This window comes from Mus caroli, unplaced genomic scaffold, assembly GCF_978045245.1.
Source record: "Mus caroli unplaced genomic scaffold, Mus_caroli_1 scaffold_2, whole genome shotgun sequence".
NCBI lineage: Eukaryota > Metazoa > Chordata > Mammalia > Rodentia > Muridae > Mus > Mus caroli.
In genome coordinates, this window is record NW_028227257.1 from 172,030,075 (window position 1) to 172,046,696 (window position 16,622).

At 44.7% G+C, this 16,622-nt stretch overlaps 1 protein-coding gene across 1 annotated transcript in view; it reads right to left on the reverse strand.

The window, feature by feature from the left end:
* Itih5 (inter-alpha-trypsin inhibitor heavy chain 5) overlaps nucleotides 1-11,828 on the reverse strand; it is a 100,660-nt gene extending 88,832 nt beyond the window's left edge. Inside the window, exons 1-2 of the mRNA XM_021156172.3 lie at nucleotides 11,662-11,828; nucleotides 1,269-1,313 (exon numbers count right to left, since the gene is read on the reverse strand). Of these exons, the coding sequence (XP_021011831.1) occupies nucleotides 1,269-1,313; nucleotides 11,662-11,751 (135 nt within the window). The 5' untranslated portion in view covers nucleotides 11,752-11,828. The remainder of the gene's footprint in view (nucleotides 1-1,268; nucleotides 1,314-11,661) is intronic.
* Nucleotides 11,829-16,622: the final 4,794 nt, after the last annotated feature.

Consider the following 16,622-nt stretch of genomic DNA (forward strand, 5'->3'; position numbering starts at 1 on the left):
GAACACATGGCATAGTGCATGACTCCTGGAAAGACCCTTCACGGATAGAGCTCATGTTAAAACATGTGTAATACTTGTGAGAAGAAGACTTGGAAATTTTAAGAGATTTCTAAGAAAAATGTGAGAGATCATAGAAACAGTGCAGGCGATGGGGTCATGACAATCTTTGAAACTGCTGGACACAGTAGCACACTCATGCCAGCCATCCTCCCTGCATTGGGAAATAGAAGCAAACAGATCACAAGGATCAGAAGGATCAAGAACCAATGGACAGTTTGGGCTGCATAAAGAGTTTGAGGCTAGCCTGAGGTATAGGAGACCCTTTCTTTAAAAAAAAGCCTTATTGATCAATAATGAAATTCAGAGGCTACAAAAGAAATGATAAATACAGGGACCCAAAAGATTTATACAGCAACTACATCAAAAACAAAACCAGCAAGCTGATGTCATGTTCTTTGGGAATCTTCCAATTCAGAAGACAGGCTGCATGAGCATCCCCAGTACGTTCCCAATTAGGGGGATTTAAACTAATAGTAGGAAGAAGGGCAGGGCCCAATAGAAGCATCTCAGAGATTCGCTATACCAGATGGCCAACAACCTATTTTTAACTGTTAGAATTTGTTCATGGCCAGGGAATGTGTTCACTCCATCACGCCTGGAGAGACCACCCAACTCCCATCACACAATGCTTCAATCTGCAAACGCTCTTCACTTTGAAACAAAGCCTTTATTTCCTGATGTTACAGAAAATCAACAAATGTGTGCGATGGATTTAGATGTTGATTCTTAGTGCAGCATTCAAAGTTCTGTATGGTGTCTTTGTGGGGATGGGGACTGTGTTCTCATGAGCTTGCAGGCCAAGGCCAGAGGAGGCCCTCAGGAGTCTTACTCTGTCAATCCCTCCTAGGCAGCATTTCTCTCTGAACAGAGAACCAGCGGGCTCTAGTGATCTTCCCGCCCTCACAGCATCTGGGGAACAGGCCTGCGTTCAGCCACATTAGGCTTTTTACATGGATTCTGGGGATTCTCCTCAGAACCCCACCCTTGTGTAGCAAGCACTCTTACCCACTGACTCTCTGGCCCCTCTTTTAAGAAAGAAAAACCTCCCTTTGAGAAAATGTCTAAAGGAATCAACTATACCGCTTCATGCTAGGATTCCTCTCTAAGGAGCAACAGGGGCGTTTGGGAGCATGCATATGAACTAGATCCAGGTTCAAAGGAAGTAGAAGAGTGGAGTATGTGGACGCCGTGTCCGTGGGTATACATACCAGCCTTTGCAACAGCCTGAGCTGCCTGGGGACCCTGAGCACGACCTGCAAAGAGAGAAGAGGTGTGAGACAGGACTTCGAGGTTTCATAAATGAGTCCCGTGAAGGTGTAAAACCCACTCAAACCCACGCTAACAGTATCTAGCTTGCAAAGCCGTGACTTTTTTTTCCATCAGAGACTGTTTTGCGGAGCTGGAATTAGAATCCATCATTCAGAACCCGTGAGGTCAAGCTACATCATCATCTAGGTGTGGCCCCCCTCTGTAATAGGGGTGTAGATGAAGTGACAAGACCGAAGATATCCATGGAATGCTTGCATGCTGCTTCTCTCCGTCTTTGGCTTGACATTAAATTCCTTGCTGCCATGTATTGTATTAAGAATTAATCTCAGTCGGGAGTTTCTACCCCACCTTAATCATTCCGTTCCCAGATAAAGGACACACAACTTTTATATTTATAAAAAAACGTTAATGCACTAGAGCTGGCCAGATATCTACCCTCTAAGCTATTATGTCTACTTCCCATCAATAACCCTGAGCTATAACTTGCCATGTTCCACCTGGGACACTCTTAACTCCAATTGGCGATTTCTCGTGACCATATTTTCATGACTCCCCATGGTGTCTTCTCCTCTGTCTACCTTTTCTCTTCTCTCCTTGTCTCTCCTCTGACCCCAAGCTTAGGAACTGAAAACCCCAACCACCTCTCTTCTGCCCAGCTATAGACTCTAGTCATCTTTACTCACCAATCAGGGATAACTTGGGGGGCAAGGTTACATTGTATCACTTGGGTGATACCCCTGAGGGTAACCAGGGCCAATATTTAGCATTAAAATACATAGCAACAGACCAACTTTGACAATTGTGTCAGTTACATCATTGTAATACAGGCATGTAGCCTTCTTCTGGAGAGTTCCTATGCAGTGGAAAATCCTGGGAAACCCAGACACAGTTCTGAAGTTACCCTAAATTGTTTTAAAGATATTTCTTTTCTGGATGATTTCTTCTATTTCCTCATAGGCAAAAGATGGGTACAAAAGAAAACAATAGAATTTTTCTAAAACAAAACGAAAACCAAGTCGGCAATGGCTGGAGAGATGTCTCAACAGTAAACAGCTCATCAGAGGACCAGGTTCCGCTCCCAGCACCCACATAATGGCTTACAACAGTCTGTAACTACAGCTCTTGGAGATCCAATACCCTCTCTGGCCTCCATGGTCACAGGGCATGCATGCAGTATACACACATACAGACGGGCAAAGCACTCATACACATAAAAATAAATAAAATTTAAAATTGCTATACAAATAAGCCGTTTCCTCTGGGCTGGTTTAACAATTGTAACTGGCCTGTGAGTATCACATACAACAGATCTCTGTTTAAGTAACAGAAACAAAATGATTATGGCCATGAGTGACAAGCTTCCCTTTTGGGCAATGAGAGAGTATAGGAGAGATTCCTGAAAAGCTTGCCCAGGCATTACACTTTAGAAATCTATTTTGCCTTTATGTGTCTGTGTGTGTGTGGCACTGTGCATGGGGCAGAAGCTTCGGGTCCCCTGGAGCTGAAGAACAGAACTAAGTGGCTCTACAGGAGCAGAGAACCCTTGTAACCTCCAAGCCACCTCTCCAGCCTCTGACTTACACATTCTAAAGTAGCTTGTGAGTGTACTTTTTATACCATAAAGTCGGCTCACTTCGCGCACACACGTAATGTGTCTTACTCTGTAAGGAGTGGACGGCCGTCACCACAGTCTTTATTACGTTCTTAAAGGAAACTCTGCTACCTGGGAGATGAGTTAGTGGGTAAAGTTATTACTACAAAAGCACCATGACTTGAGGTTAATTCCAACATGCTCGCACATGCACACACACAAATCTTGCACCCTCTGGTGATTACCTCTCAATTCCTCATTCCCAGCGTTTGGCAACCACTAAACTATTTTAGAGAGTCTTGTCCATTATGATCAGTTTATATAAATGCAATCATATACCATGCATATTTTTACATGTCTTGTTTTTTATTTTGCATAATGGTCTCAAGGCTCATCTACACGGTAACAGACACTTTATTCCTTTTTATTATTGAGTAGTATTCCATTGTGTATAGGTATACAGCATTTTACATTTTGTTTATCTGTTTACCAACTGCTTCCTTTTAACTGGTATGAATGGTTCATAACTTGAATGAAAATGTAATTTTCACACACCGGCAATCTTTCCTGAGGATGTAGAGATATGGTTTTATTTTTTTTCCATGAGTGAAATTCATGTTTCGTGCAGTAAATTTGACTTTTGTGAAACTGTGGAACTTTCTAAAGTGGGTATGCATGTATTCCTGTCTATGCTATGCCTTTCAGTTAAAAACTCCATTTACAGAAAAGTAAATAAGAGAGGGGAATCTTTAGAAAAATAGAATGTATAACTTTTAAAACAGTTGTTAATAGTTGAAAATAGCTTAAAGCTATTCCCAGCCTGTGAGTCATGAGCCCTTTGGGAATTGAACAATCTTTTCACAGTAGTTGCATAAGACCATTGGAAAACATGGACATTTACATGACGATTCAGAACGGTAGCAAAATTACAGTTATGAAATAACAGTGAAATAATTTTATGGTTGGGGTCAGCACAACACGAGGAGCTCTATTAAAGGGTCACAGCATTAGGAAGGTTGAGAACCACTGGTCTAAAGTATCAATTAAAAGTAGTTTGCTTAAATACACTGTGGTAACCTGGGGACCAAAGATGACTCAGTTGGCAAAGTGTTTGCCACACAAGCACAAGGACCTGAACTTGGGCCCAGAACCTCCATAAAAACCCAGAAATAGTGGCTTCCTTGTGATCCGGGTGCAGAAAAGACCAAAACTGGGGAGTTTGGGGCTGACTGCCTATGGGGAGACAAACTGGAGGACCCAAGGGGTCTCTGGCCATGGTCAGACAGAGATGGGAGGATCCCGGGGCTCATTGGCCATTGAGCCTGAAGAGTTCCAGGTTCCATTGAGAGACTCTGTCCTGAAATCCAAGACATATGAACATCTTCTGAAAAGTGCCACCCTAAGTTGACCTCCACATGCACACATACTCTATATACATACATGCACACATAGGCACACACACAATGATACACAAATATTGAAAAATAACAAAGAAGATCTGTCTTTATTGACCAATAGTTATATTTCTTAGCTTCAACACTGGTCATTTTGTATATTTCTAGCTGCTCTCTGCCAGAAAGATCACTTGCTATGGACAGATGGGGCCATGAGACAAGCTCTGGCCAAAACATTATGGGTGTAAACATTATTTACCATTTCTGGGCCAAGTGTAAAGCAGAGATCATCTGAAGGATTAGGGCTGGGTATCCAATCCTTCAGAGCTGCCTGAAGTCACTGTCACATTACGGGTAGAGGTGGTCCCCCAAGAACTTGTGACCACGTGTGAGTACCTGTTCCACTACCAGGCCGTGATGGACTAGTTGTAGAAGCAAGAATAAAATGTGTGTTACTTAAGACGTTCGTGTATGGGTCTCTTTGTTATCAGTCACAGTCTGCTTTGTTCCGACTGCCGTACTTATCAAACACTTGAAAGTACTAACCCAGAGAACAGAACTACGGGATTAACATGATTAGTAGTTTAGCGTGTAAAATGTATTCTGCACTGCTAATGATGCTGCTTTGGGGTGGTTGAACCCTTTGTATTTACATTTTTTTTTCTTTTTTGGTCTTTGAGAAATTAGAAAAATGCTACTTCCATATGAGAAAATGCAATAATTATATTTCCATTGTAAAAACTCAAAGGAGGTCTGCCCGAGATTACTTAGTGGTACAGGCACTTGCTGCTGAGCGCGATGGCCTGAGTTTATCTTCTGGGATCCACGCTGGTCAGAGAACCAACTCCCACAGCCGCCCTCCACATACATGCACCATGACACACATGTGCGTGCGTGCAAACATCACACACACACACACACAAATATTTTTCTTAAATTAACCAAAAATATAATGGAGATATCTCCATCCTTTCTCTCATCCCTTACTCTGTGACTGCTGCACAGCCTCCTATTCAACAGAACATGAAGAGAGAAACTTGGGGGACCTAGGATAGCAGCAGCCAACCCCATGTGGGAACAAGATCTCCCTTAGGAGAAATCTGCTTGTTTTCTAAAGTGAAGGGATATGAAAAGGAGATCAAACCGGTATAAGGACCCAGGGCAAGGGCTTTACCAGGTCTCCATTCACCTTTCCCTCCCTAAAATTGTAGAATAGGCTGGGGATCACTTAAGACAGTTGCTGCCAGAAGACAGCCTCCCCCTCCAGTCTTAAGTTCAATGCTTGATCTAAAGTATGTTCTTTGATGTCTCCTCCTTTGCAAAATAGGTTTTCAACAAAACAAGCAAACTTGAAGGAAAACCAGAGAAGCTGTTTTTTCACTTTTGAGATGACTATCTAGCTTCTCAGGGGATCTCCGTGGCAACACTTCAGTCCAAGTTTAGACTCACACTGACCCAGGACTGAATCTTACTGGTGCAGGCAGATGACCGGTGCCAGCCAGAACAGGAGGTGGAAATGGCATTGATGTCACCATTATTGTTAGCAGCTAGGAATTTTTACCCTTTTTGTTGTTTGAGGATTTTTTTCCTCCATGGTCTTCAAAGAACCTGAGGAGTGGGGTGGGGATCACGGACAGAAAAGTAAGAGGTTTCCAGGTCTAAGGCAAGGACCATAAATAGCTTCGGAGCCTCCGTGGACTTCTCAGTGAGTCCAAACCACAGGTCTAAGAGACAGCTCCCAAAGGCTTCATCTAGCAAGCAGAGCGTTTTACCTCAACATCCGAGCATAAGATGCCCAGACTACAATATTTATTAAGATGTGTAGGTCAGTGAGATGACTCCTTGAGTAAAGCTACCTGCCATTCAGTCTGAAGGCCAGAGTTCTATCCCCGGTACTGACACAGTGGAAAGAGCAGACTCTCACAAGCTGGCTGCTGACTTCCACACACACTCTGTGGCACAGGTACAGCCACAAATATACGTACAAATAAATAAACACACTAACAAATAAAAGTTAAGTTTTTAAGTTTACTCTGTCATCTAGAGCCACATTATATAATGAACAAGTGAAATGGGAGGAGAGGAAAGAGAAAGGAAGGAAGGAAGGAAGGAAGGAAGGAAGGAAGGAAGGAAGGAAGGAAGGAAGGAAGGAAGGAATCCATGATCATGTAACAGTAAACACAAAAACAACATCAAGTTCACTACATCCTTAAGTAGTGGGAGGCTTTGGGGAAATCACAGGATAGCTAGAACTAGCTGTGTAGGGTGGGGTGTAAAGGAAGAATGTTTTAAAAGAACTAGGTTCTCTAGAGAAGCATGCTCAGAAGCCATCAGCAACATGGTTCCCCTGCCCCTTTGACTCCCATAGACCTAGCAATAAGTCACCACCAGGAACTAGCTCTCCTTCAAATGCTCGCTGAAAAACTACAACAGAGCTGGAGTTTAGAATCATTGTCTCCATCATATATTAGTAGAAATATATGTTAGAAACAGAATCTTTTAAAATCACGGGTGCTACTCTGTTTCTCCCAGGGTCTATCTTAGTGTCCAGTCACACTTCAGAGAGGAATAGAGAGACTCGGTTGAGATACTCTCCCATGAGTCTCAGCTCTACTGTGGATCCTGGGTGTCTGTCAAAGACCTACAAGTTAAGAGGTGTGGTCTCCAGCTTTTTGCTATTGGAATGCGTTGGAACTTTAGCAGGTAGGGACCAGTGGGAAGCCTTTGGGACATGACTGAGGGATGCTGGAAAGAAGGTATGGGAAGCAAGCTTCTTCTATTCTTTTGTGGTTTTGTTTTGTTTTTGTTTTTAGTTTCCAGCCAAGATGTAAATGTATTTGCTCTACCATGTGTCTGAATTTTCTCACACAGGTTTGAAAGCCATAGGGCCAGTTTACCAATGGATCAGAAACTGTGACATTTGTAAACCAAATTATATCCCTGTCTTCACAGGTTGATTAGCTGGTATCTGTTAAAGCATCAAAAAACTGACTAGCTCAGCTCATCAGTGGGAAAGTGTGTGCAATGGGAGAGGAAAGGAGAGGAGGGAAGGGGAGGGGAGAGAAGGGAAGGGGAGGGGAGGGGAGGGGAGGGGAGGGGAGGGGAGGGGAGGGGAGGGGAGGGGAGGGGAGAGGAGGGGAGGGGAGGGGAGGGGAGGGGAGGGGAGGGGAGGGGAGGGGAGGGGAGAGGAGAGGCTTAGAATGTCTTCACTGTTTCCAGCTCTGGATGCTTGAGTAACCAAGATTGGCTAATACAGAATGTAAAGGTGGGTCAACTCTCTTTTAAGCTCTATCCAGGGGTCCCTGAATCCAGGTCCCACAGCACACATAAGGGATGCTTCATTGATGCCAACCTCAGCAGGCATCTTGAGCATACGAAAGTCACCTTTCCTAGTGGGACGAGGGTGAGAAAGTGAAGCACCAGCCAACCCCGTTCTTCTGAGGGCCTTCAGAACACTGACAGCAAGGCCCAGCAACAGAGCAACCACTGCCTTAGAGATCTGCTGTAGACTCTCAAACAAGATTGAAGCTGGATAGTGAAAAGTCACTTGAGGTTGCGATTATTCCAGGTTGAGTTCTGTGAGTCTGAGTCTGGAAAGGTTGGAAGAGAGAAAGTGAACTAAGGAGAGACAGAGAGAGAAAGAGAGAGAGAGAGAGAGAGAGAGAGAGAGAGAGAGAGAGAGAGAGAGAGAGAGAGAGACTTGTAATTCAGTTTCTAGTTCTAGGGCCTCAGAGAATTTTGAGAAAACACTACTTAGGAGTACAAAGTCACATACAGATCATCGCCCAGCCTCGGGCGGCCCCCGCCCTTCCTTCCCACCCTGAGGACATGAGATGCAGCTGGTTTGGGAGTGAGCACACCACTGGACTGTCTCCCACATCTCCTTCCCATTCAGTTCTACGGCTCCACCTCAGCAATCCCACCCCTGTACATCAAGAGGCAAAACGGAGAGGCCTGCAGCTTGCAGAGCTTTGCCTGGCTGTGCTTAGCTAGAGAGCTAAAGAAATATTTGTCTCGATTCCAACGAGAAGACAAGCTAATGGGTGCAACAGTATGGGGAGCTAACATTTGGGAAGTTTGAAAATGGAGTGCCAGGATGAACATTTAGGACCAGCACGTGCTGAGCAGACTTTGTGTTGTGATCATTAGACCAAAATATCAGTCTGGAAGGGGCCTGCTATATGGAAGGCTCCTTGGGATCCCTAGCCTCAGGGTTCAACAATCTTGAGTTTTGAGATCTCTATGTATAAGCTTGAGGGCACAGATTCCTTTGGGTGGCCTTTCCTGGATGACTGTCCTTTGTAGGTCAGCTTCTCTGTGGCATCTGTGGGTTTAACACACACACACACACACATCTCATTTGTAGTCATAATTTCAAAATCTTCCTCTTAAATGAGTCCTTTAGAATTAAGTTCTCATCTCAAATGCAGCTACATCTCTTGCTGAGATTTAGGGGCTATTAGCCCTGTGCTGACACAATGAAAGTGAAAAACAGAGAGGTTAAGTTGCTTGCCCAAGAACACACAGCCAGGAGGAAGCAGGATCCAGATTTGAACCCCACACAGCCTGGTTGCTTTTGGAATATTTCTAACCATAATACTTCATCGCCTCTTTTTTGTTTTAAATAAAGCATTTGGAGACCTTTTGAACATTCAGTAACTGATCATTATTTTTTTATTTAAAACTGCTTTGGTAAAAACTTTATCCTTACTTTCAAAAACCATGTAAATTGAAGACATAAGGTGAATAAATCAGGAGATAGAAGATGATTCATTTCATGTAACTTCCTCTCTAAAACCAATTCCCTGGCATTTTGCTCTTTTGCCCTTTTTATTACAATTCTTTATTTACTTTGTAAGGGAGGGATATCACAACACACTTGTAGAGGTCAGAGGATAAAATGTGGGAGTCAGTTCTCTCCTGCTACCATGTGAGTCATGGGGATTGAACTCAGGTCATTGGGCTTAGTGGCAAGCACTTATCCCCACTAAGCCATGTCTCTGGCCCCTGGCAGCTTCTTTTAAGGTAATAGTATTCAACCTATAGTCTTCCTATCACCTGCTCTATCCCTTCCCGTAGATCAACATGGATGGAAAAGAAGCCATGTTTCTGATATTCAATAACCTTCCCAAGTACACAGAGACAGTTGGAAACCACCGACTTCAGTAGTTGCTTTACTAAGGGTCATATAATTTATAGATGCAGTGGAGGGTGGGATGGAAGAAGGAAACTGAATCTCATATGCAAGTCGTAATTTTCCCAGGTGCATGTACATGATCAGAACTGCCATGTAAGTCGATAAGCACGTTCAGTTACAGTACAATTTACATCACCAGAGCTCCAGTGTGTGTGTGTGGGGGGGGGGGCGGGGGGAAGACTGTCATTCCTAACGCTTTGTCTGTCTGTTTTTGAGATAGGATCGCTGGCTTGGGACTTGTCAAGCAAGTCAGACTGGCTACAAATCCCAGGATCCACCTGTCTCCACCTCCCCTTCACTAGGATTGCTAGTTGGTCATCATGCCCTGCCCCGTTTTGGTTTGTTTGTTTCTTTGTTTGTTATGGGGTTCTGGGGATTGAACTCAGGTCCACATGCTTATAAGTAAGCTTTCTACTGGCCTAATTGTCTCCCCAGATCACTTATTACATTTTACAAGTTTACTAAGTTTACCCATAGCTTCAGAGGTTATCATTTTTGAGATTAAAACAGTGGCTACATTCTCAGATTCTGTGCTAAGTACATCAGCTCTTCAGTCTTTTTCTTATCAGTTCTTGGGATCGAACCCAGAGACCTCATTCATCCCAGGCAAGTAATCTGCCTTGGGGCCACATGCAGCTGGTCCTGTCTCTAACCCAGTGCCATGCCCCCTCCTCTCTGTCTCTGTCTCTGTCTCTCTCTGTCTCTCTCTATGTCTCTCTCACACGAACGTGCGCCTCTGTGTGTGTGTTTGTGTGTTTTGTCTGACTTAGTCATTTTTAAGATAAATGTTGCCATGGGTTGGAAATAACAGGAAATCACCAAATCCCATGTTTTTTCTAAGAAAGAAACCTTGGAAAGTGTTAAGCTCACTTGTAGTCGTGGGGACAGCATGGCTGGAATCCATCTCTAGTCCTCAGAATGATTCTTTGTCTTGGTTCTTCCCACATCCCTTCCCCTTACACCCTCGCAGAGCTTCAAGAAATTTACTCTGAACTCCTCCCTCAGCAATTCCGCAGCAGAAGCCATGTCAAGTGCCAACCCTGCTGGCAGCCAAGTCCTAGCAATAAAATATCTCCCATTTATTGAGTGCCTGCTGGATACCAGGTCCTTACACAAGCTAGCTAAATCCTTGCTATATGCTCAAAAGGAATTGTAAGCCAGACACGATGCACACCTATAATCCCAGCATTTGGAAGAGTCAGGCTGGAAGACTGAGAGTTCAAAGCCAGCCTGGGTTAATAGCAGGCTTTAGTCCAGCCCTAGCCCCATAGAACAGCATGCCTTGCAGAGAAAATACATTGCATTCAAATATGGAGTGTGCCCAGGACAGCTGTAAATGGCAGAGTAGGCAGAGTGGGGACCAGCCTTGCTTTGGACCCAAGCCTAGTTTTCTCCTACACCTCTACAAAAGCTTGCTTCTCCTACAGGATCCTTAGAGGGATGTCAGGACATTTCTGTTTGACAGTGTTCGTGGAACGTTTCCAGTGGTCAGACACTGGACTGAACCTTTTCATTTGCAGAGCTGTTGTCATCTGTGCGGTTATGACACTTAAAACACAAACTCTGACATATGCACCAAGTACCTGAGCTTGACACTGGCTTAATTGTGGGACCTCCAGTAAACTACTCACAATTAATAAGAACCAGAGGGCAAATTGAGTTTTCCCGTGTTTGGGTGGAGAGTGTTGGGGTTTCCAGGAGTTTAAGACTTTTAATCAGCTATTCCCACCCCACCCCCACCCCCGGGGAACCATCTCACACTTCTAAGATTTTCGGAAACTTGCAATGAACTGCTGGGCAGGAGCCTTCTCAGAAATTTGTAAGGACGGATAGGAATCTGGTAGGCAGCGGGAGCTAACAAGAACATTGGATTCTGCACAACTTTGAAGTTCCATGTACAGCTCTGCGGGAATCTGGCACGGGGCAGGCGCTGAGGACCACTCAGAAGTAGCACAAGTGACCAACAGATGGGAAAGTCCCCATGTTGAAGACTGGGAAAAGAAACAGTGCAGACCCAGAGGAAGGCGATCCCCCTCCCCCCTTCCTTGCATCCTACCGATCAATTCCAGCCTGTCCAGAAGCCAAACGGCCAAGAGAGATGGAGGGAAGGGACAGAATCGCTGGCTCCCACAGCTCTTTCTCCTACTTACTTGCTCCGAGGTGTCGTCCCAACTCCGTGCCTCTTCCTGGGACTCTGAGAAGAGGGGCAACCCCAAGCACAGCCCTAGCAGCAGGAGCATGGCGAAGCCAGAGCGCGCGACCTCTCTGGGACAGCGAAGGCTTTTCAGGGAGTTGAAGGAGCTGCGGCTGCAGAGAAACACGCTGCATCCAGCCCTTCCTCCATCAAAGCCCCGCCCATCAATGTCCCCGCCCCCTTTATGCCCTTCAGGCCATCCTGAGTCCGGTCGCCACACTACCACTACCCCAGGCCACGCCTCTCTGTCCCTTGGGGAATTTAGAGGGCATCCTTGGCTCCGCCCACAACTCACCTTGTGATCCCTGGCCTCCTAGTTTTGCCTCCCCTGGGCTCCAAGGTTGACCGCAGGCCAGCTTTCTGCAGGCCACCACCTCCATCCTCCAGCTTGAGGAGCTATTGGGTCCCCATGTTTGGTTCCAGGAGGAAAAGACTCCAGACCTGCCCTAGTTGAGTGCACAGGGAAGTGAACTTTGCCCTGCAGGAACCCAGTCTTGTCCTCCGGTCCTGCACGCAGTCAACAAACTTCAGCGGAAGTTGTTTCCTCTGCCTGTAGCTGCCAGGTACATCACTCCAACCCTTCATCCCCGGGTTTCCTTCGCTTTAGGATTTGCATAATTCCTGTTGCCAAGAGACCCGAGATCAGCACGTAGGGCTCACCTGAAGCCTAAAGTTGACAGGGGCCCGCCCTTAGTATCTGCCACCAATGCTAGAGTCACAAATAACACGAGATGACAACTGATGATCTAAGGCACACAAGCTGCATTGTCCCATTTAATTGATGAATTCTGGTATTGGAGGACAAAAAAGAGAACCTGCGTTCGCTTTTGAGAACATAGAAATTTGAACCTGTTTGGATTTTAGCTGGGGAATGAATAGCATGTATCTTGATTACAGAATGTTGGTTCTATTTCTGACTTGCCACAGGAAAACCACTTCCGGTGAACCTGCCACGCCTGACCTTTTGCAACCATAGGTGTGGGGTGGGGGGGGGCAGTCTTTTTGCCCTGTGCACAGATAATGTAGCTATGTGTTTAGTGCAAAAGGCAGTTGTCTTAAAGACATACTCTGTGTTTCTGGCAATTCCATCTATCTAGATAGGGTGAGAAACGGGCTTCTGTGACCAAAAATGGGGAAGTGGCTGCCCCCATCCTAGGTACCATATGTCCCGTTAGACAGCCAATAATAATCATGAGGTCTATAGAAACACAGAGAGTGTTGGCAGTGTGATGGTGGGTGTAGGGATGTCAGATCACAGAACCACATCAACTGACACATTGTAGCTAGGTTAAAACACACAGGAATACACTTCACAAAAATCAGCAACAGTAGGCATTATGGCTTGAGCAGCTACCTCCTCTTAAAACATCCCACTTACTATTCTTAGAGCAATGGTGTTCCTTCTGCAGAGAAATCAGGAGAAGTTCGAACAAGCAAACTTGGTGCTACTGTGAAATAAATGAAAGGAAGATCCTGGTCGTCAACGTTAATCATTTAATTAGCCTAATCACCCAGTAATTTAAAAGGCACACAGCCAGCAGGAAGAAAGGCTGCTCCAGCCAGGTTTCCACACAGAAACCACGTAGAAACCTGGCAGCAACCAGGTTGTTTACAGTTGCTGTTCTCACTAAGGAAAAACCCTCAGATCTTCTGCAGTCAGCTCCACTAGCTCCCCCAGGGATGAACAACTATTTGTGAACTGAGAGTCCCCATTGCAATGGACAACATCAGGTTATTGGAAGAGGGACAGTAATGGCTACCATGATTTGGGGGCTTAAACAGACCAGGGATTCTTCATCTCTTCCATTCCTTTTATCTTGAAATGTTACACAGGACCATACTCAACATCCCTACCCCCACCCCCGCTTCACATTTTACCTATTATCAAATACCCTCTAGCTAAGAGTCACAGCAGCAACATGAAGACGTGTGTTTTGTTTTCTTTAGACTGAGGTTTCTCCCTCTTCCCGGAACCAAGGTACTGAAACACACCGCCTTTACTTTTTAGTCAATCTCTTGACATGATCAGAAGTTCTGTGAAAACCAGCCTGTTTTACAACTTCTAGCATTGTACATTGCACAGTTAGTACGGGGATAATCTTCTGATTAGTGCAATAAGACAAAAGACACATGGAGTGGATAGGTTCTAAGGAAGGAGAGGACTGGTCCACACTGGCCCCCTTGATAAAGGTTCTGCACTGTCTGTTAAGGGGCCTCAGCTCACAATGGCCCACTTACAACCCATAGACTTTATAGTGGACCAGAACAATAAACACTTTTTGTTTGTTTGTTTGTTTGTTTTGGTTTTGGTTTTGGTTTTCAAGACAGGGTTTCTCTGTGTAGCCCTGGCTGTCCTGGAACTCACTCTGTAGACCAGGCTTGCCTCTGCCTCTGCCTCCCAAGTGCTGGAATTGAAGGTGTGTGCCACCACGCCCGGTGACAATACACACTTAAGAGAGAGCGTGCTTTGAGTTTGTTTCATATTTCCTCCAGACCAGCAATATTTGTTGCTATGTTATCCCATGATACAGGAATACCATGACATCTGAAGCTTCAGATCAATGGTGTAACCATGAGTATATACAACCAATATATCCTCTAGCATATACAACCAATATATCCTCTAGCATATACAACCAATATATCCTCTAGCATATACAACCAATATATCATCTAGCATATACAACCAATATATCCTCTAGCAGGTACGTCCAGCCCATGGCTGAGGATGGCTACGAAGACAGATCAGTATAAAAGTGTAAGCTTAGTTGAAACATTGTGAAATACCTTTGTGATTTTTTTATGATTATATTGAGTAGTTGTTAAGCATGAATTTTGAAGACAATCTTGTTGCAATGTAAAAGGCTGGACATATCTGCCTGAGTACAGTACATTGCCAATATTTGGGGATAGTGTATGTTTTGTTTCATACATCATTGGGTCAACAAAATACGTATCTATATGTGTGTGTGTGACACTCAACACTTGATTATAAAATAGAAGCTGGGTTAGATGATTTTGTATTCTATATTCTAATAGAAGTAGTCTTAGCCTGTTTGTGACGGTCGGGTATGATGGTCAATATTAGACATTTTAAATGTACTTGCATACGAATGATGTTTTCAATTCATGATGGGTGTGTCAGGAAGTAACCCCATTTAAAAAGAAGTACCTACATTTGTAATCTGTAGTATTCTATTGTTTTTTGTTGCACCTGGGCCTCTGTGAGATGTTTGTAGACCCAAATAAGATCTGGCAAAAATTTCCAAGACTGTTGACAGATATTGGTTTCATGCATAAGAATAGGGGGATTGTCTCTTCTCCATTTTTTGTCCCTGCAATTCTTTTAGACAGGAACAATTCTGGGTCAGTAATTTTGACTGTGGGTTAGTAACCCTGTCCCTCTGTTTGAGGCCCTGTCTATCTACTGGAGATGGGCTCTTTGTGCTTCCTCTCCCCACTGTTGGGCATTTTGGTTAAAGTCACCACCATTGAGTCCTTAGAGTCTCTCACCTCCCAGGTCTCTGGTACTTTCTAGAGGGCACCCCACTTCCCCTTAACCCCCAGAGACTGAAGGAAAGGTGGTCCAATGATGGGCCCAACTTGGGATTCATCTCATGGGAGGACACCAAGGCCTGACACTATTACTGATGCTATGATGTGCTTACAGACAGGAGCCTGGCATGGCTGTTCTCTGAGAGGCCCTACCAGCAGCTGACTGAGACAGAAGCAGATACAGTCAACCATTGAACTGAAGTCAGGGATCCCTATGGTTGAATTTGGGGAAGGATTGAAGAAGCTGAAGGGGAGAACAACTCCATAGGAAGGTTAGCAGTCTCAACTAACTCAGATTCTAGAGACTGAACCACCAACCAGAAGCATACACAGGCCAGTCGGAGGCCCCTGGCTCAAATATAGAAGAGGCTGCCTGATCAGGTCTTAGTGGGAGAAGATGTGCTTAATCCTTGCGAGACTTGAGGCCCCAGGGAAGGGGGAGATCTGGTGGGGGAGCACACTCTTAGAGGCAAGGGGGAGGACGAATGGGATGACGTATTGTGGGATGGGGGACTGAGAAGGGGGCAATGACGGGAAATGTAAATAAATAAAATAAAATAAATTGAAGGGAAAAAAGGAATATATTCTTATGCACAAAGCCAATATCCGTCAACAGTCTTGGAAATTTTTGCCAGATCTTATTTTTATTGTGCCTACAAACAGCCACAGAGACTCCTCAAATGAGACATATTCAGATAAGGGCTAAGGTGTTCCCCACATTACTATATCCTCTATTGTGAAAGAGGGAGACAAAAAGAAGGAAAGAAACTGACAGAAGGAGAAGGGCCAAGGAGATGAAGAAGAAAGTATGAGAGAGTAAATGGTCAAACAATATGTTATATTTGAAGTAAACTGTCTTTTTTAAAACCCATCCTTTATGCACAATAAATATATGCCAATAAAACAACAAATAAAATCTACAGTAGAAGCTATAGAGATGGTACAGTGGATAAAAACCCTCTCTGTGTAAGCTTGAGGGCCTAAGTTCAAATACCCGGCACCCATGTGGAAATCCAGGCACGCTCGCTGGGTCACCTGTAGTCCCAGTGCTGTTTGAGGCAAAGGCAGGAGAGTCACTGGGGCTTGGTGACTGCCAGCATAGCTCCAGGTGTGGAGAGCCCTGTTCCCGCCCATCCCCCCACCATTACACCTTTTCTCTTCACTCCTGACTCTTATTTCTTCAAGGACCCTCTACCCAAATTCTACTCAGAAATAGCTTCAACCTTCTCTAGCAATACACACTTAAAAGTTTCTCTCCCTTGAAAAGGTTCAAGGTTTATGAAATGCAGGGCTAGGGCCACATTGGAGGGATCAAAGTCTCGGTGCTTGCTCATGTAAGAGATATCCCTAGCCTTTAGCTTT